This window comes from Malaclemys terrapin, chromosome 17 (genome assembly GCF_027887155.1).
Source record: "Malaclemys terrapin pileata isolate rMalTer1 chromosome 17, rMalTer1.hap1, whole genome shotgun sequence".
Lineage (NCBI taxonomy): Eukaryota > Metazoa > Chordata > Testudines > Emydidae > Malaclemys > Malaclemys terrapin.
In genome coordinates, this window is record NC_071521.1 from 20,245,603 (window position 1) to 20,266,967 (window position 21,365).

The window sequence follows — 21,365 nt, forward strand, 5'->3', positions numbered from 1 at the left end:
GTCCTGATGGACCAGGGAAGGGTGAGCAAGGAGCAGGTGCAGGGGGGGGGAGTCCTGATGGCGCAGGGCGGGGTGAGGGTGAGCAATGAGCAGGAGCAGAAGGTAGAGGCCATGTGGGGCAGGGAGGGGAGGCTGCTAAGGAAACCAAACATTCTGTGAAATGTTTTGAAAAACTAGATGCTATTTGTAAAGCACCCTGTGTTACTAAAAATGGATATACTGATTCCTTAAGAGGCAGGAATGGAATAGCCATACCAGTATCTATAGGTGATGGGGGGGGGCTGCGCGTAGGGTCACGTGCCCCCCAGCTTTCTGCCAGGGTGGGAATCAGGCTGAGTGTGGCTGAAGTGGTGCCTGGGAAAGGCACCAGCAGCGAGCACTCCTGCTGAGTCCCGCTAGATGGTGCCCAGAGCAGGGAAGCGAGACCGAGCTGGCAGCACAGATCTCCGCGAAGGGGCAGGGGGAAGCCTGCTAAGTCCCATCCCTTCCTCGCAGGCCACTCAAATATGTGTCTGGACTAGCCTGCCTGGAGCTCTGGGAGTCAGTTGGGGCAATGTGGGGGGAGACGCAGTGGGATCCAGAGGAGCTGGGGGTGGGGAGCCCAGGGAGGTAGCAGGGGCTGGAGCAAGAGAGTGGTCGTGGGGGAGGCAGTGGAGTCCAGGAGCAATGAGGGGAAATGGGGGCTAGGAGTGATTGTGGGGAGCCTGGGAGGCAGTGGGAGGGGGAGGGGGATTGCGTGATGGGTGGGGGCATTGGGGAGCAGAGAGGGTTGGAGGACTGGGGGAGGCTACGAGGGCCAGGGCACCAAAATGCAAGTTTGCCCAGAGTGCCATTTTCCCTGGGGCTCAGTGTGCCGTGGTCAGGGGGGTGTTGCTGGAGAGTGCCTTGGCAGTCACCAGGAAGTTGACTATGGCTGTGGGGGTGGTGTGGGGGTGGGAGGCCTGCTACTGTGCCTCCACTATCAGCAGCTACCCATCACCTATGCCAGTACCAACTCCAGAACCCATGGAGGGGAGTGAGCTGGCAAGGTGCAGAGTGGGTGGTTCAGGGGAAGAGTTAGCATTAGAGAAGCGAAGTTGCTCCATTGTAAAACTCCTTTCCCACAGCGCTTCAGCTTCCACTGTCCAGCTCTTTTGGCCCTCGAGCCAATGGTTCACTCTCAAAAATATTGTCAGTCTCTGGTCTTTCTCTACCCTTCCAATGCCATTTTATGTCCATGGAGTTCTGAAGAAGTTGTTGGGGAAGGATGTGACAACTGTGACTTGAAACGAGGAGCTTCCTATCTTTCGTTGGGTTTACATCACCACAGTATATATGTAAGCACCTTCTGTCGATATTTCTCTTCGCTTTGTTCGCTCTGATCTATGGTCCAACCGAGACTTTTGTCGTGCTGCATGTAGGTGGCTGGGGCTGTGCACATTTCAGTCCTGGGCTGTACACATGGGGCATAGATTTCATTGTACAGGATCACCTTATCCCCTTCCTTGGACGCTGCTTCATGCAGGGCCATGGCAAACGCCCATCTCTTCATATTCCTACGCTCCAGCCCCCAGGGTTACCACCCGGCCAGTATTTGACCAGCCTGGGATTTGCCAGTTGCCATAAAAATAATTTAATCTGCCAGGTTTTTTTTACATGGTTCTAAAGATTTGTATTATTATCACACTGCACTGGGATAGCTAGTGTTAAAAGTGTCTGTGCCTAGCTAAAGATGCTGCAGTGTTCCCACTTCCGCAGTTTACGTTAGAAAATGATGTTCTGAATCCGATCTACAGGGGTTCGCTCTCAAGATACTGTCAGCGGCTGGTGAAAGGGTGGGGCCGTGGAGCTGCCTGGTGGATGGGTTGCGGTGGGCCCGCCTTGTGTGGGGGTGCCGGGTTTTTGCACTGCCCTAGCCCTCGCTGCACCATGCACTAATCCACATCAGTTCCCCCTCGCTGGAACTGCTCCCCCTGCAGAGGGACCCAGCTCCCTGGGGGCTGCTCTCCCCTACAGGGGGCTGCATCCACCTGGCCCAGTTCTCCCCACCCCCTCATCGGGCCCCTTGAGTTACCCTGGGGTAGCGGGGACTGGGGCTAGCCAAAGTAACCATTCTCCTCCAGAGCAGGGCTAAGCGGGAGCGCCTCATTAAATAAGATGGCGGCGCCTCGGTAGAAATGGCGCCCTTCCCACGTGATCTCCCGGCGCCACCCGAGGTCATGTGACCACCCTTCCGCGAGTCATGTGAATGCCCCATCGCCGCCGGGACCCCGCCGCGAGCGCCTTGCCGGCGGGAGTTCCATCCGATGGTTGCCATGGGAACCCGGCCCCGAGCTCACTCGCGCCCACTCCTGCTGCTCCTCCTCCTCGCGCTGCCGCTGGTGCGGGGCCTGGGGTCCCGGGGGCAGGGAGGGGACCCGCCGCCCGCACGGGGTAGGTGCCCCCTCCCCCCGCTAGCCATGGCCCTGAGCCCGGCCCCGGTACCGGCCCGCCGCCCGCGGGGAGAGCCCTGCCCGGCTCCGCTTCCCTCCGCCTGGCCAGCGGCGTGACTCCGGAGCAGAGCCAGCGGCGTGACTCCGGAGCAGAGCCAGCCCTGCGCTCCACAGGGCTCGGGGGCGGGGGGGAGCGGGGCGATCTCTCCAGTGAATACTCAGAATAGTCATGGGGACGTTTCTGCTTCCGTTAAGCTTTGTAGACGCCCGTTGTACACAGCCCGCCCGTGCCCCTTTAACCCCCTGCCTGCAAACCCGTGTAACCCAGCGCCTGATTCTTCAGTTTACAGCACTCCAGAGCCCCTTTACAAGGAGCGGTCTTTTGAGCAGGTGTTGGATCACTTCAACTCCGAATCGTATGGCAATAAGACCTTCCTACAGAGATACCTCACAACAGGTACGTCCTTGACAAACGGGGGCTCAGACAGAGCTGTGTTTCATCTCCAAAACCTGTTTACTGTTACCGGGATCTGAAAACTCCTTTGGAATCTGTTAGGTGTGGGCCCATGGGTCAGTGATTTGGGGAAATGTGGTGAAACTTTCACAGAAACATTGTTGTCCTGTGGCTTTTCCGGAATGACACATTAAATATACTTCCAAATTTCCCTGTGGTAGGAATGCAGCGGCTGGTATTCCGCATTGGCTCTGCTGTACCGCAGCATAGTAAACCATTTCATAGAATTAAATTAATGATGGAAGACAGGGCCGGCTCCAGGCACGAGCCTAGCAAGCAGGTGCCTGGGGCGGCCAATGAAGAGGGGGGCGGCACGTCCGGCCCTTTTGGTGGCAATTTGGCGGCAGGGCCATCATTCCCTCTCGGAGCGAAGGACCTGCCACCGAATTGCTGCCGTGGAATGAAGCGGCGGTAGAGCGGCCGCCGCGATCAGAGCTTTTTTTTTTTTTTTGCGCTGCTTCGGGCTGCAAAAATGCTAGAACCGGCCCTGATGGAAGAGACCTACTAGTTCATCCCCTGAGTCCCAGTTTCAAATACCTTAAGTGACCTGGCTTCTAGTATTACTTCCCTTGAATGATTATTCCACAGTCAAATAAATCTCACTACTATGTTTTCCTCTCTCTCTCTCTCTCTCTCTCTTCTTTTTTTTTTTTTTGAACTTGGGGGTTTGGTTCCTCCTGGATCCCTGTAAATCATTTCCTTTTTTCCTCAAGGTTTACATCCATCAAATACTTGTAGACAGTTAGGGCTATGATAGTAGTTAATTTAATCAAGCAATAGAGATTTAGCTCTTCTAATCTTTCTTCACAAATCAGTTCAGAGTTCTTTCATCATGTCTCTTGCTCCTCTCTGTATTCCTCCAGTTTGTCATTTGCTCTGTTAATGAGGTGTGCAGAGCTGAATGCAGTATCCAAAATGTGGCCACCCCAGAGCCATGGAGTGACCAACTGTGTGAGGCATGAACTTTTTGGCCTTTGTTGCTTTGCTGCTGTATTACTATTTTTGGTAACTTCTGTGGCACCTATTGCAGGTGCAGCTTGGTGCTTTGAATACAGCAGAGAAAACAAATGGTTAATCAAATGTTAAACATGTCCTGGAAAGTCAGGAGATTCAAAGTCTGCACTGCTGAGGGGTTTAAGTTCCAAAGGGTGTGTGTGTGTGTGTGTTCCCCCTATGTAAATCCCTAATGACACCACCGGAGTTCTGCTGTATTTTACACTAGGCATAACTGACAGCAGAATCTGGTCTTGTGTATTCAAACTTTACTTCCTCGCAGTCAATCTTAACCACCAAGATCAGGTAAAGAACGGAGATGATGCATCGAGAAACTGTTTTTCAAGCTGTTAAGAGCTTTAAAGTTTCGAACATTTTGAACTGTGCTGTGTAGTGAAAAACGCCAGCAAACTTGTCTCTTGTCTCAGGTTGATACTCAACAGTATATGTTGTGACTCCACTAGAGGTCAGCCATCTTTTGTGAGTCTTCAGAGAAAGATGGTGCTCTTCAAATACTGAATTATTATATAAATTGAAAGATTTTAATAATCATAGAAAACGCTGCTTTGAATTTTAATTCACAAGATTTGTAGGGGGAAAAGCTCTCTTTATAGGAGAAGGAATGAAGGCCTAGTGGAAGGAATTTGAAAGTGTGTGGAGATCCAGTGGGGTTTTTTTTTGGGGGGGGGGGGGGGGGAGGGACTATGATCAAACAGTCAACAGCTCCCATTTATAATCTTACTGGGGGGAGGGGCAGAGGCAAGACCACCCATAGTTTCTGCTTCCCTCTTCTCCCCCATGAAATGTCTGCTGCAACAGTTTTGTATCCTGCACTCCCTTGTGCTCATCTAATTTGTTGCATGGTTGGTTATTTAAATCACTGAATGAAACACTTATTTTAAATTAATTGTTACACTTATTTGATCCTAGTGTCATGTCAGGCCAAACTCTGTAAACTTAAACTAAATAATATTTGTAAAAGAAATGGAACATCAGCATAGCAGTTCTGTTAGTTGCAAAATATCTGGGGGAGGGAGGAGTTCTGGGTGTCTCCCCCCACCCCCACACTTTCCTTTTGTGCATTGTGGGCCTTTTGTGATAGTCAGTAAGGATTTGAAACAACTAATGACAGCTGGCTGACCAAACTTATTTCACAAGCAAGTCAGCTGACTCATGAGATTAGCTGGGAGTTGTCCAAAGTTTCAGTCTAAAAATAAACAACATTTAAAAAAAACCAACCCCACACTTAAGTTAGCTATGAGACCAAATCATTCTGGTTCTTCAGAGAATTGCTAGTCCCTTTTGGTGATCTTTCCAGTATGGCATATTTGATTATAGTTCCACTTAGTGGTAATTTACCTCTTCTGTATTTCTCTGCTGATTACCCACATATGTCATGGAAACAGAAGATGCCCCTTTGCAAATTAACCAGTGACCCATACCCGAGTCTGTGATTTCACAACTGATTTATAAATACTTTATCATTATCTGGTTTATAAATACAAATATCATCACTATTCTAAATACTGGTGTCTCCCAGGGATCTGTACCAGGACCAGTGCTGTTCAACATATTCATAAATGATATGGAAAAAGGGGGTGAACAGAGAGGTGGCAAAATTTGCAGATGATACAAAATTACTCAAGATGGTTAAGTCCAAAGCAGACTGTGAAGAGTTACAAAGGTAGAGGGGAGATTAAAAAGATTTTGACTTTTCAGCTTGGAAAAGAGACAACGAAGGGGGGATATAATTGAGGCCTATAAAATCATGAGTAGTGTGAAGAAAGTGAATAAGGAAGTGTTATTTACTCCTTCCCATAACACAAGAACTAGGGGTCACCAAATGAAATTAATAGGCAGCAGGTTTAAAACAAACAAAAGGAAGTATTTTTTCAGACAACGCACAGTCAGCTGTGGAACTTGTTGCCAGGAGATGTTGTGAAGGCCAAAACTATATCAGGGTTCAAAAAAGAATTAGATGGAGGATAGGTCCCTTAATGGCTATATTAGTCAGGATGGGCAGGGATGCAACCCCATGCTCTGGATGGCCCTTGCCTCTGACTGCCAGAAGCTGGCAGTGGATGATGGGATGGATCACTTGATGATTACCTGTTCTGTTATTCTCTCTGAAGCATCTGGAATTGGCCATTGTCGGAAGACAGGACACTGAGCTAGATGGACCTTTGGTCTGACCCAGTATGGCCATTTTTAAGTTCTTCTTAGCTGCTTATTGCATCGATAACTTTACACTAAGTGTTTGTCAAAAATAAATTTTCAGTCATGTTTCTGTTAACCAGTAGGAGTGTAAAGTCTAATGTTAGACACTTCGCAAGTGTTTGTTTCAGGACACACGTCTACATTAAAACTTAGCAATCCACAGGCACCTCATGGGATCTTGCTCTCACTCACATTCAGTTACAGACAAGTATATACATGTGATCGGCAATAGTTTTCAGAATGGTGGGCTAAATTCCATATCACAGTAAGAATGGGAGATCAGACACAACACATACGGATGGATATCAACCAGATTTTTCCTAATGTATTGCCCATTCATACACCATGGGGAGAAGTGATCTCGGATAAATGTTTTCGGCTGACTTTATTACTACTATGGGGACAGTTGTTCCTAGTGTCCTGCAGTTTTCTGAGACTTGGGATTTCTAGGCACAGAAGAGAGATTGCAGGGCATATACAGTCCTCAGTAGAACACTGATTTATCAGAGATGCTCAGAAAAGGGATCTGGAATGTCTGTATTTCTCACTGCGTCATACCATCGTGAGTGAGTGAATCTCCTTTCAAAGAACAATTCAGCCCTATCATACAGTCCTTAACTCCCCATTAACTTAGCTGAGGGACAGAGTCCTATCATGCTTCACCAGGCACTTTTTTGTTTTCTCTAATGTGCTTCTAATGACTGTCTTTTATAGCTAAATTCTGGAAGCAGGGAGTTGGGCCCATCTTCTTTTATACTGGGAATGAAGGAGACATTTGGGAATTTGCTCAGAATTCCGGCTTCATCCTTGAGCTGGCAGAACAGCAGAATGCGCTAGTGATTTTTGCCGAGCATGTGAGTATTTTATTAACTTTTTTTTTTTTTTTAATATTTTATCTCCATCAGATATTGCCAGCAGCAACCCCCGACGGTCCCAGGATAATTAGATACAAATCCCTTACTCTGAAATTGCTGTGCATACTAGTGACTCTCCCCTACTGAACCACGTACTCTATATTATTTATTATGCCCATCAGCGGTGCAGTATAAATAATAGTTCATTCAGCAAAACCTAGGCTGTATTGTGCTTTAGAATGGTGCTTTTGTAATCAATGTTCTCTAGCTCTGAACATCAATAAATTCACAGCTGGAGAATGGTGTGTGGTGGGGGTCTGCATTATTGTGCCTAACTTGATAACTGTTGGGTCAAATTCTGACCTGATTTACTACCCACGTAAGCTCTCTGTAGTCTGGGGAGCTGCGTGGAGTCGAAGGTCTATGAATGAGGTGAGGGTTCAGTCTTCATCACTCATTCAACCCTTGGTGTTGTGAGTAGTTGGCCTCTCCGCTAAGATGGCCAACAAGGGGGCCAGTTAATGCCCATTGTTTTAGCTTGTTGTGTGACTATTTGTCAGTTACGAAGAGGACAGACCACCAGGGAATTTTAAATTGGCCACCAAACAGCTGTAGGATGGCAATGACTTTTTCAGCTTCTGCTGACCCAGGCAGGCTTGGACATGATGACCTAGGAGGAGAGGAGATACGATGCGGTGGGTCCAACATCTCTTTATGCCTCGTTTTCTTTCAGAGGTATTATGGGACATCTCTTCCATTTGGGAAACTGTCAATGCAGCGGGAAAATATTGGCTTGCTCACTGTGGAACAAGCCCTTGCTGACTATGCGGTGCTCGTTACAGAGCTTAAAAAGCAGTATGGTGCCAGGGACTGCCCAGTCATTGCCTTCGGAGGCAGGTAAATGCTCTCAGGTCTCTCCAGGTACTTCTCTCCCTTCTCTACATTGTTCCCTAACTGGTGTGGTGCTGTCCTTATAGGCTTCCCCTTCCAGTAGAAATGCCCAGGATTCCCTGCTCTCTCGCTTCAGTTTTCTTTGCATGAATCATGATGGGTACTTGCACGTGGTAGGATATAACTCTGGAATGCTACCCCTTCCCCCTAGTTGCTTCAGTTTGTTTCCTACCACTGATTACTGATCTTTGCTCTCTGTTTAAAATGTGTGCTGTCTGGATGAGGGCCATAAAGTCTCAACCCAGCAGCCTTCAGTCCCCTGCCAGGACATGAGGCCTAAAATAGGAGACCAGGCTGAGTAGTCCGTTCCTGATCTCTTCCTGACAAGGCTGCTTAAGATAAGGAGATCAGTCGGACAATGTTGATGCCTGCCTTAATGGAATAGGTAATTCATCTCAGGTATTTAGGGCTGCAACTCCAAAAGGCAGCTTGTCACAGTCAGTCCTGGCTTCTAGTCACTTTAAATAGGCACCATGAACTGGAAATCTCTTAGCAGTGTCAGTGAATGAACTAGTTCCAGGTTCTGTGCCTGTCCCTGAGCTGACCAAGAACGTTGGACCACCGCACCCAAGAACTTCAGGAGACAAGGATGCTTAATGCAAAACTAACAAAACATTTTATACTGGGAAGGCAGGAAACTGGCAATGAGATAAAGAGCTTTTGACCAGTAAGTCTCCAGTTCACATTCAGCCCAGGCTGCTGGTGACTGGAAAGATTTTATTAATGGATTGCACTTCAGTAGCATGTGTGAAGGGAATCAATTGGTGTCAGTTGTGTTTGCAGTACGGAAAATATCACAGTGGTTGGTAGACTCAGTAGAGAGGCTAAGGCATTATGGAGACTGAATTCCCCACTTGATTTTTGGAGGGGATCTTCATGATGAACTTTGGCTGGGCACATGGGAGAATCTTGTGCTGCTGGTCTTCTGTGGGTAAAGAGAGGACTTCAGTCTCCAGGGTATGCATGGAACTGCCGGAGGATTTGGGAAAAGTCAGCAAGTACATGCTGGGGATACACCCCAAACATAATTGACCCGTTTTAAGTGTGTGAGATATCGTTAGATGGCCTCCCACCCAAGCTGCCTCCTGCAGAGTGGAGACCAGCTGCTTGCGCGCCTCAACCTCAGCGATGGGTTTAGATTTGTGTTGATGCTTTTTGGAAAGGAGAGGACCAGAGAGCTGCTTTTTTAAAACGTAAGATGAGATTCCCATTTAGATTCCAGGCACACTGGGTTGGGCGAGGCCACAACTGCTGGCTCCAGATTACCGAACAAGTTTGCTTTAAATCACGTGTTGAGTGAAGTAACCCTCCTCTCTCTCTCTCCCCAGTTACGGAGGAATGTTGAGTGCTTACATGAGAATGAAATATCCTAACCTTGTGGCTGGAGCACTAGCTGCCAGTGCTCCTCTGTTGTCTGTGGCTGGGATTGGAGACCCCACCCAGTTCTTTCAAGCTGTCACTGCGGTAAGCGGAAGCTCCATTGAAGGAACAGTAGCTGGCTTGTCTCTCAGTGGCAGTATCTTTCCAAACTGCCCTCTCCTCGTGACAGAGTGTTGGGCTGGGTGAGTAGCTGGAAGGGGACCTCCAAGGAAAACCAGCTGCTGAATGCCACGCCCTTCCCTTTGTCAGTCCTGAACCAGCAGCCAGCATGGGGGAGAGGATGCTGTGTTGATGGAGCTCTCCTGGGTGGGTAGAAAAACTGAGCTCTGACTCCCCATTGTCATTAAAGATACACTATCCCAATACTAGTGTCCTGGCCAAATTCCACCCTGGGAGCTTCCACGTAAATCCCCCCTTTGTAATCACAACTGGAGATGCCTGGATAAATACCCCTTGTCATCACAACTGCTCTTCATTTCCTGTCCTAAACTGTTGTTTCACTCTGCATGCAACATTACATGGCATCTGCTCAACCCCAGAGCCAGCTGCATTTCAGTATTGGGCGATGTCACTCCCAGTACACTGGCAAAGTTTGTAAAGCACTTTGGGATCAGTTTGAGTGAAAGGCCCTGTAAACACAAGATGACTATTGCTTACACACTTGCAGGGGGATAGAGACTTTTGAAGTATTAGTTGGGACGATTTTAACGTCATTGGAATTATGTTATAAGGTCCCCCTGGGCTGCAGGTTAGGGCTGGGGGTGACTTGCCATCTGATAATCTGAGAACATGGAACATTGTGCTAGTGAAAAGTCCCAGGCTGATGACGGTGAAGGCTGAAATCCTCAGTGAATCCTCAGAACAGCTATAGCACAAGCAGCGGCTGGCCTGGCCATCTGCCTCAGGCCCACCTTGCTGCTGTGAGGGCAGAGGTGTTCAGTTTCCAGATCTGTCCAATCGATGGCTTCTCTGAGGAGACTGCACACAAAGAGCAGTGTTGATGTTCATACACTGAGAGCTCAACGGTGGCCAGTAGCTTGGTTCACATAAGCCATTGAGCAAGAGGTGGTCACATGCAGGGTAGGATATGAGCCAGTGCTGCAGGTGATCATAGAATATCAGGGTTGGAAGGGACCTCAGGAGGTATCTAGTCCAACCCCCTGCTCAAAGCAGGACCAATTCCCAACTAAATCATCCCAGCCAGGGCTTTGTCAAGCCTGACCTTAAAAACCTCCAAGGAAGGAGATTCCACCACCTCTCTAGGTAACCCATTCCAGTGCTTCACCACCCTCCTAGTGAAAAAGTTTTTCCTAATATCCAACCTAAACCTCCCCTCACTGCAACTTGAGACCCTTACTCCTCATTCTGTCATCTGCCACCACTGAGAACAGTCTAGATCCACCCTCTTTGGAACCCTGTTTTAGGTAGTTGAAAGCAGCTGTCAAATCCCCCCTCTTTCTTCTTCTGCAGACTAAACAATCCCAGTTCCCTCAGCCCCTCCTCATAAGTCATGTGCTCCAGACCCCTCATCATTTTTGTTGCCCTCCGCTGGACTCTTTCCAATTTTTCCACATCCTTCTTTTAGTGTGGGGCCCAAAACTGGACACAGTACTCCAGATGAGGCTTCACCAATGTTGAATAGAGGGGAATGATCATGTCCCTCGATCTGCTGGCAATGCTCCTACTTATACAGCCCAAAATGCCATTAGCCTTCTTGGCAAGAAGGGCATGCTGTTGACTCATATCCAGCTTCTTGTCCACTGTAACCCCTAGGCCCTTTTCTGCAGAACTGCTGCCTAGTCACTCGGTCCCTAATCTGTAGCAATGCATGGGATTCTTCCGTCCTAAGTGCAGGACTCTGCACTTGTCCTTGTTGAACCTCATCAGATTTCTTTTGGCCCAATCCTCTAATTTGTCTAGGTCCCTCTGTATTCTGTCCCTACCCTCCAGCATATCTACCACTCCTCCCAGTTTAGTGTCCTCTACAGACTTGCTGAGGGTGCAGTCCACGCCATCCTCCAGATAATTAATAAAGATATTGAACAAAACTGGCCCCAGGACTGAGCCTTGGGGCACTTCGCTTGATACTGACTGCCAACTAGACATGGAGCCATTGATTCAGGTGAGTGATGGGGTGCACTCACCTCTCGTGAGCGCTTCCTGTTGGCTGGCTGTGATCCTGCACTCTCCCTTCTCCGGTCACCTCCTGTAGGTTGTTACCCTTGTCAGGCAGGTCCTTCAGTGTCTCAGCCCTCTGTCCAAGTCACACACAGTCAGTATACATGAACGAACCCCTTCTGGGGTAACAAAGGTCCAACAATGACTATTGTTGTGCCCTTGTTGGTGTCATTAGCCCTGTCTCTGGGCTCAGTTCTCAGCTCCTTCTGGGCTAGCTTTAAGTCCTTCCCTGCTGTGTTATAGAGCACTGCTCCCAGGGCTTTCTCCCTGGAGACTTTGTCCACAGCAATTCTCATTGCCTTAGCTCTCTAGCCCAGTCACTCTTTCAGTTCAGTCCCCTTCCAGGGAGTGGTAACCAAGAGTTCATCAGTTGCCACCCCCCACATATTCCTCCGCACCCTGAGAGAGGTCCCACCCCACTTTTTTGGCAAAACTGTGCCTTTGTCCAGTTTGCTCTTGACAACTGATGATCAATTAGCAAGAGCAAATGGGATAAATGCCCAGTTTTGTCAAAAAAGTCAGGACAGCCAGCACAGGGCCTAAAAAAGGGACTGTCCCAGCCAAAACAGGACATATGGTCACCCTACAACCCAGAGACCCTATAAACACCAGATACCTACTGCTTCCCTTGATAGTTGCTGCTGCGTTCCCTGGGCTGCTTCCCACTTGGTCACGTTCACCTGTTGCCTTAGAGTTATAGTCCTTGGGTTGCCTGCATCTGTTCCCTGCTTGAGCGGGGTCTCTCCAAGCCACTGTGCCTGGAGAGTCCCTCTTTCTTATCTCTTGTGGTCCCAGCCAGACTGACCTGTTCAAGGGTCCTGCAGCTCCTTTTATAGGAGATTGCTGCGCTCTGATTGGCTGCTTCTCTGTAGCCTTTCTAGGCAGGCATGGAGGACCCACCTTCGCTGCTCCTTTCCTGGGAGAAGGGGGTGTGGTAGGACTGCCTCCAGCAGCGGGCCTCAAAGGGCCTGGTACTAGAGCCCTGCAGCCGGACTGGGATCCTGTGGGTCCCACAGGACCCACTGCCATAATAGCAGGAGCAGGTAAAATGTATTTTGTTGTCGGTGGGATCGGGTGGGCAAAAAACAGACTGTGGTAATTTGCGGGAAAACACTAAATCTCTCATCAGCTTGTCATAAATAGACATCAAATCTTTCTATCCCTCGCTTAAATTTAAGTATTAAAACCTTTATTTTTTTTAAAAAAGAAAAACTTGCTTTACATTGCTGAAATTCTATTATAACAGGAGTTAAAGTATTTTTGACATCGTTTAAGCAAGATTTGTTTTATTCTTTTAGTGGTAAAAATAATGTCCAATTTCAGTTTTTATTTTTTATATATAAAAATACACACAAACACATATTAACTGACTTTTTTTTTTGTAGCATGAGGGAATCCATCTCTTGTGGGATTTGCGGGATCTAAGGTTTTTGTGGGTGGGAGTGGGATAAAAATGCAAGAAACCGTGCGAGAGTGGGTGGGAGTGGGTATTGCAGGATGGGAGTGGGATTTTAAAATAAGCGCAGGGCTCTACGTGGTACACCCATCACAGTTCCGTATCCTGATTCCAGTCCCAGGTGATTGTGATTAATCAACTCTCACGAGGGCAGCCTGCAGAACTCCTCCCTCCTCTTCGATGCAATTTAAAATGAATTTGCTTGTGAGGCAGAGGAGGGAAATTCGTTCCTCTTGGCCAGTGAGCAGCAAAACTCTCACTGAAATCCTGACACATTTACCAGGTCATTGCTCCTTCCAGTCTGACATTCTGCCTCTGTCTTTGCCATCAAAGGAAGCTAAAAAGAGCCTTTAATATTCCTGCTCATTTCCCGAATATACTTGGAAAGGTAGGAGGGAACTTGCAGGCTGTTGTCTTGTGTCCCAAGGTAGGAGACTGGATTCTGTCAATCTTAGCTTGCAAAGCAACAGATAAACTCGTGGGGATAAACTGTCCAGCGCTGCTTGGAATATAGTCACTGTGTCTGACGTGGTGACCTCCTGCAGCATGGAGTTCCACACGCTGATGTGAATGAACGTTTCCTCAACTTGGCCCTAAATTAACTGCCTGTTAATCTAAACACTAGTGCCTTTGAGCTTGCACACTCTTGTTCTGAAAACCTTATTTAGATTTGGTGGCTTAGCGCCCAGAGAGATCTGTGAAAAATCTTAAGGAAAGGGAATGGCTTGTGTGAAGATGAACTGAAATGCTCTTTAGGTGACCAAATAAAAAGTCTCATTTAAGATCCTAAATTGTTAAGGGAATACAGGATGTTATGCCTTAAAGATACGCTTTTGAAAACTAAATACTTGAAACCATTTCTTCTTAATCACCAACTTGGCCCAGCTCTGAGAATTCTTCCGTGAGTGAAGTTAATTCCTTCCCTAACGCAGTGTGTGACACGTAGCTCCCTGCTCTGCTTTAGGTATTAATGATACCATTAATTATTGCAGAAACCTGAAATTGAATTTTTGCTGGGTCTTTTACATTTAAAAAAAAAAAAAAAACCCTTTCCATTGACTCCCAAAATGTGTTTATCTGCAGCGTTAAGACTATTAGTGTGTTAAGATCCCAAACAGTCCCTTTGTGTATTTTTTTTAAAAGTGCTTCCTTTCACCTTTAAGGAATCTTCCTAGCAGCATTGTGTGCATTTGAAGAGAAGGCAATTCAGAGTTCCGTTGCTGTCCTTGGTGAGAGAATGCACCTGTGGTGTTAATATTCCTAAAGGCAAACATTTCATGATTCATTGGCAGTAGTTTTCTTCCTCTCATTCATTTTGCATGAGCTAGACTGCATTTACTTGGAGTGAAATGCCTTCTATTGAAGGCTCTCCAAATCACTCTATAAACACTAAGCCTCAGAACACACGGAGGAGATGCGGGGCGTAGGAGTGCAGCACCGAAGGTAGTGGCCGCGCTTATAAATGCATGTGTACTTTTTTCACAAAGCTGAGTTAAATGTGGGCTTTTGTGTGTGCAACTCGGGTACACCCAAGTGCACACTTCCAATAGCCTTGCACAAGTGATTTAGTACCAAGCTTATCAGGTGATCGGGAGAGGTGGTAATAGAAACTAGGGCCCTGATTCTTGCTTACCTTAAGGCCATGTCTTCACTAGAAAAACTGTTAACATGTTTTTTCCTAGTGTAGACATCACCTGTGGCTACTTCACACCACTCTGGTAAGATAAAAGGATCTTAAAATGACTGTTACTAGTAACAATAATCCCTAGCTCTTGTATCTTCTTCAGCAGTAGATCTCAAAGCACTTTACAAATAAATGATAAAGGGAAATTGAGGCACAGAGAAGGGAAGTGGGTTGCCCAAAGTTATCCAGCAGACCAGTGGCAGAGCCAGGAGTAGAAGCCAGGTTTTCTGAGTCCCGATCCAGTAGGCAATGCTGCCTCCCAAAACATAATTCACTCTTGCTTTTAAGGCCCCTTTGCACTGGCAGAATGCTCCCAAGTGGCCGTAGTGTAAATAAGAAACAAGGCCTTGGAGCTCTGTGACCGTGACCCATTCCCTTGTCTAGCTGCTGAGCGGGTCCCCTGCTGTCACTTTGTACTGAGAGAGAAGTTAGTATATCCGACTCTTTCCAGCAGAGGGATGGCAGAAAACAAACTGGCTGCCATGCTGTTGGGAGATGGACGTGCAGCGTATTGCACCAGAGGGGAATGGGGGGGGGGAGGGCGGGGATGTATCAGCACCATCCATAAGAGTGTACATATGACTTGCCAAAGTGGCTTGTAGTCTGTTAGCCCCGTTGGTGGCTTGTAGTGCCCTGCCATGACTGGCTGCTAAAGCAGGCAGGAGCTGCTCCGCTTGGATACAGACCTCAGAGCTGTTATCCATGTTTGTGTAACTTCCTGGCTTGGCTGCTCTAATCTCTCTCTCATAAATCATTTTAGGATTTTCAGAGCTCGAGCCCAGCTTGTGTCAAGGCCGTGAGCAGAGCCTTCCAGGAAATCAATGACCTCTACTTGAGTGGAGGTAAGATGAGCTTGGCTCCCCACAGCAGAGTGCTTCCGAACAGCAGGCAAGAGCCGTCTCCGAGGCCCTCTCGGACTGAGATAGTTGCAGTTTTTAAGCCGATTTAGTTAAACCAGTGCAAACCCCTGGGCAGACGCTTATTTAGGGTTAAGAGTGGTTTATTTTGGTTTACAGTGAAACACTTCAGCTAGATTGAAACGAGACCCTCTTCAACTGAAATAAGTGTGTCCTCACAGAGGTTTGCACTGGTTTAACTAAACCAATTTAAAATCACACCTTTAGGGCACGTCTTTACTACCCACCGGATCGGCAGGTAGCGATTGATCTATCGGGGATCGATTTATCGCATCTAGTGTAGACGCGATAAAATCGATCCCCGATCGCTCTGCCATCGACTCCGGAACTCCACTGCAGCGAGAGGTGGAAGCAGAGTCGACGGGGGAGTGGCAGCGGTCAACTCGCCACCGTCCTCATAGCCAGGTAAGTCGACATAAAATACGCAACTTCAGCTACGCGATTCGTGTAGCTGAAGTTGCGTATCTTAGGTCAACACCCTTCCCCCCCCCCGTAGTGTAGACCTAGCCTTAGTTAGGCGGGTGTAACTTCCTCATGTAGAAAAGGCCTCAGGGGTTTTTTTTGTTTTATGTATATACACGTGATGCACAAGCAGATGAGGTGCATTGTGTGCAAGCTGACGGTGATGTCAGCAACTGTTTGATGATCCCAAGCAGTCTCTTACTGGAACCTTAGCAAACATTGTTTTTTCTCACCCTTCCGTCTTACTTATCACTCCCTCGCTTCTGGTTTGCTCGGTCCCTATTCCTCTGACGTAAAGCGGGCATGTGCTGGGACCGCTAATGCAACCGCTGCTGCTATCTGAGCCAGAGAGGGCACTGTGTGGTGCAGTCTCAGCTAACCTAGGGTGACTGCAGCAGGGCTCCTTTTCCGAGCCGGGTCTCCTGACTTTAGCAGGCCTCTCCAGATGATCTTTGCATTTTAAGGTGCATCTGAGCTGTAGTGACGCTGTGGGCCCAAAGGTTTATTCTCACTCAGTGACTCTCACAGCTCCCAAATGGAAAAAGATGCTTTCCCCCCCTAACTACCAGTTCTGCAAATTCAACCCCAGATCTGACTGCAGCTGGGATCTTTCTGCCTCTGCCTGTCTTGGAATCTGCAATGAGAACTCAGCTGAGGCAGCACAAAGCCACATTCCCCCAGGGCTATGCTGGACCTGCAGAGCTAATGGGAGGGAAAACAACTCTGGGAGCAAACGAAAGAGGCCGACCCTCCTGCTGCAGGGAACCAGTAATCCTCATTAGCTGCTAGTGGGAGTTGTATCCTGCTGGGGAGAGACTAGGCTCCAGGAGTGGAAAGGAGTAACGTCTTGTCTACACTTAAAACGCTACAGTGGCACAGCTACATTGCAGTAGTGCTTCAATGTTGACACTGCCTATGCTAACAGAAGGGATTCTCCCGGCGGTGTGGGTAAGCCAGCCCCCCTCCCGGCCCCCCCCAAGAAGCAGCGAGGTCAGCGGAAGAATGCAGGGTTATTACCCAAACTTGTGTAAGTTAATATGTAGTATTACAAACCCTGTTCTTGTTTGCATAGCTTCATATTACTCCTGACTAGCCAGCCACGTGGAATGAAGGAAACAGCACGGCTCTGTGATATCAGTTTACGCTCTTCGGAGCATATGTATCACTGTTCTTTCCCTCTGCAGCCTACGATAGAATCAGCAGTGAAATGGCCACGTGCAAGAGGGTTTCTTGCAAGGAAGATGTCTACCAGCTGTTTGAGTTCGCTCGAAATGCCTTCACCATGATGGCTATGATGGACTATCCTTACAAAACAGACTTCATGGGTCACTTCCCTGCTAACCCAGTTAAGGTGAGTGCCAGGGCGCTGGAGGGATCAAGAAGAGCTCTTACACCTTCTTGAGACAATGAATATCATCTTGTGTGTTCTTTTCTTTTTGTCCTGCCACTAAATATATCTGAAACTGATTGCCCTGAGAGGGATGGCTGCGGTCAGCCTCAGCCAACCTCTGCTTTCATTCAAGTTACACACAATACAAGCACATTGACTTAAACTTTCAAAAGTATCTAATCACTTTAGGAACCTCTGCTTTTTGGTTGTCCAACTTGAGACGCCTTTAAAGGGTTCTGATTCTCCAAGGGCAAGTGACTCGGACTTCCTAATAATCAAACTCCTTTTAAGATGTCTCAGGTCAGCCCCCTGCCCCACCACCTTGAGGCACCCAGAATCACTCGTTGCCAGGTCATAGACTATACGGTAGCACAGTGGAAGCAAGAACAGGATTTGTTCCCCCGAGTTTATATTTTTGATCATTTCTAGACAACTAATCCTTTTGACCTTTGTCCTGTGGTAATTCTTCCTCTCTCCATTCGCCCAGGGAAAACACACTCTGGAGAGCAAGGCTGAGACTTGTGGATATCCTTTCTAGAATAATACACTGTTTTGTGGACACTAGAATAAGAACATAATAGAATACCTAGCTCTTATCATCATTAGATCTTCAAGCACTTTACAAAGGAGGTTAGTATCAGCATCCCCATTATATAGATGGGGAAACTGAGGCAGAGGGGAAGTGACTTGTCCAAGGTCACCCAGTAGCAGAGCCAGGAATTGAACCTAGGTATCCTGAGGTCCAGTCCAGTGCCTGATCCACACCATCTCACTAAATAGCCCAAAGGATTGGGACCCCGGTACGGAGCTCTCCAGTCACCCCTCCCAATCCATCTAGGGCAGTAGTGTCCTGGTGGTGTTTAGGTGGCCTAAGTCAAATGGCATTGATGGTCTTCATTCAGTTTCTGGTGTGTGGCTTGTAGTGCTCTTGGGCCACAGTGCTACAGCACAGAACTTCCCCCAAGTTCCTAACTGCTCCACTTGGCTGTTTTGCTAAGGAGCTCGTGAATGAGCCACAAAGAATGACTTTCCCCATCCTCTCCAATAGGTGGTCCTCCTCGGGCAGTTGAGGCACCATGCCGGGTGGTGTGGAGAAGCATGCGTTGCTGGGGCCAATGTTGGACCGAGGGTGACAACTGATAAAAACCCCAGGCCAAGATTTTCACAAGCAACTGGTGATTTTGGGGGGCCCAATTTGAGACACCTTAGAGGAATCTGGTTTTCAGAGGGTGAGTGGTTGGCCCTCTGACCATCAGCTCCTTTGAAGGTGTCTCAAGATGGGCCCCTAGCAGCAATGTCATTCTTGAAAATCTTGGCCTCCTCCTCTAGGCTATTAGCCTAGCACCTTCTGTCACCCAAACTCTGCTAAACACTGACATACTAAAGGGCTGTAACTGACTTCGATTCCCCCCACCTTTTTCCGCTGCCCTACTGCAGCCCTTTAACATCGTGGCTCCAGGGTGAACTGCTCATTTCCTGGCCAGGTCCTCCAACACACTCTGTAATTAGAGGACAAAACTGTTCCATTATCCCCTTACAAAGCAGCTAAACTCGGCTAAAATGCCTGAGTGAAAGAAGATCTGGAGGACCTTGAAAACTGGAGAAATAGGATGAAATTTAATAATACAAAGTCGTGCACTGAGGGAATAAAAGAATTGTTGCTATCAGCTGGGGACGTATCAGTTGGAAGCGACAGAGGCGGAGAAAGACCTGGGTGTATTGGTTGATCACAGGATGACTATTAGCAGCCAATGTGATGTAGCTGTGAAAAAGGCTAATGTAATCCTAGGATGCGTCAGGCGAGGTATTTCCAATAGAGAGAGGGAAGTGTTATTGCCATTATACAAGGCACTGGTGAGACCTCATCTGGAATAGTGTGTGCTATTCTGGTCTCCCGTGTTTAAGAAAGATGAATTCAAACTGGAACAGGTGCAGAGAAGGGCTACTAGGATGATCAGAGGAATGGAAAACCTTCCTTACGAAAGGAGACTCAGGGAGCTTGGTTTCTTTAGCCTAACCAAATGAAGATTGAGAGGAGATATAATTGCTCTGTATAAATACATCTGAGAGATAAATCCAAGGGAGGGAGAGGAGTTATTTAACTTAAAGGGCCAATGTTGACACAGAACAAATGGATATAAACTGGACATCAACAAGTTCAGGCTTGAAATTAGACAGAAGTTTCTAACCATCAGAGAAGTAAAGTTCTGGAACAGCCACCCAAGGGGACCAGTGGGACAAAAAACCTAATTGGGTTCAAGACTGAGCTAAGTAAGTTGATGGAGGGGAAGGTATGATGAGATTGCCTACATTGGCATGTGGCCCATCTATGACTGCTAGTAGCAAATATGTCCAACTGCTGGAGATGGGAAGGGCTCTGAGTTATTCAGAGAATTCTTTCCCAGATGTCTGGCTGGTGGTCTTGCCAACATGCTCAGGGTCTAACTGATCGCCATATTTGGGGTTGGGAAGGAACTTTCACCCAGGTGAGATTGGCAGAGACCCTGGGCGTTTTTCACCATCCTCTGCACGAGTCACTTGTTGGTTTAAACTAGAGAAAATGGTGGCATCTCTATAACTTGACGTCTTTAAGTCCCCTAACCTCTGGCTGAGTTACTGTTTATTGCTGACGGGGGTGGGTGAGGTTCTGTGGCCTGCAATATGCAGGAGGTCAGACTAGATCACTAGGTTCCTTCTAGTCTCAAAGTCTGAGTGGAGTGTCTGTCCTCATCCATTGTTTTGAAGCTTCCAGGATAATCTCGTTGTGAAACTGAGACCTCCAAACTAACTTCTAATTGCTTGTCATTTAAAGCATCTGTCTGGAAACTGACCAAAGTGTGTGTGTCCCTTATCCAGGTTGGCTGTGACCAGATCCTTGCACATCAGGACCATATTAAAGGACTGGCGGCTCTTATTGGTGAGTTAGTTTTATCAGCTTTGTCTTATTTGAAACTCTCCTTCAGAAGCACTTGTGAACGCTGAGTTCTCCCGTATTGTTTCAGGGGCTATGGAACACTTTGCACTGCAGTGGCACCTGGACCTTAACACGTCACAGACAATGAATTAACCTTTCAGCTCCCACATGATGTAACTATTAGCTTGGGTCTTGCCCATTTTTTCAGGGTATGTCTACACTGTCAGGGAAGGTGTGAGCCTAGCACAGGGCTAGCTTTAACCTAGCTAGCAAGGGGAACAGTAATAGGGAAGATGTGTTGGCATAGGCTAGCAACCACAGTACAAGCCTGCTGGGGACCCCGAGTAGGTACTTGGGTTGCTAGCCTGGGCTGCCACGTCTTCATTGCTATTGTTAACCATGTTAGCTAGATAATAGCTAGAATGGGCATGCCTGTGTACGCTGCCATCAGCTCTTGTAGACATACCCCTATGCTCTTTGGAGTCTCAGCCCCATGGACTTCCAGTGAGGCTTGGGCTCCAAGTCATTTAGGCCCTCTGGAAAATTTTACTCATACTCCAGCTCAATCAAAAGTTACAGGCTCGATTCAGCAGTCCCTCCTGGAGGTTCTCTAGCCTGTGTCTGCAGGAGGTCTACATCAGTGGTTCTCAACCTGTTTACCATTGTGGGCCACACATGCAGCTCTCTGTGTTACATGAGCCACATCCACACAAGATATATCCTACCTGTATGGCCTTAAGGATGTCACGTGGGCCACAGCTGTGTGCTGATTGGGCCTCAAGTGGCCTGCAGGCCATGGGTTGAGAACCACTGGTCTAGATGATCCTAAAGGTCCCTTCTGGCCTTAAAATCTACGCATCTCTGTGTTTATATTGGGCTTCTCACTGCGGGGGGAGGGAGGGTGGGTATCTAACGTATGTGCCTAAGGGGACTTTGTAAGGAGATTTTTGACATTTTAAAAACTTTGAGTGCAATTTGCAGATTATAACACTTCTTTAGAACTACTCTGTTTTTTAGAACTACTCTATTTTTTAAAAAATAACC

General features: G+C 47.7%; 1 protein-coding gene across 1 annotated transcript in view; it reads left to right on the plus strand.

Moving 5' to 3' along the window:
• The first annotated feature begins 2,221 nt into the window (after positions 1-2,221).
• The window catches only part of DPP7 (dipeptidyl peptidase 7), a 32,304-nt gene continuing 13,160 nt past the window's right edge, over positions 2,222-21,365 (plus strand). The window contains exons 1-8 of the mRNA XM_054007317.1: positions 2,222-2,412; positions 2,755-2,868; positions 6,850-6,989; positions 7,723-7,886; positions 9,269-9,404; positions 15,399-15,480; positions 17,202-17,368; positions 20,264-20,324. Of these exons, the coding sequence (XP_053863292.1) occupies positions 2,286-2,412; positions 2,755-2,868; positions 6,850-6,989; positions 7,723-7,886; positions 9,269-9,404; positions 15,399-15,480; positions 17,202-17,368; positions 20,264-20,324 (991 nt within the window). The 5' untranslated portion in view covers positions 2,222-2,285. The remainder of the gene's footprint in view (positions 2,413-2,754; positions 2,869-6,849; positions 6,990-7,722; positions 7,887-9,268; positions 9,405-15,398; positions 15,481-17,201; positions 17,369-20,263; positions 20,325-21,365) is intronic.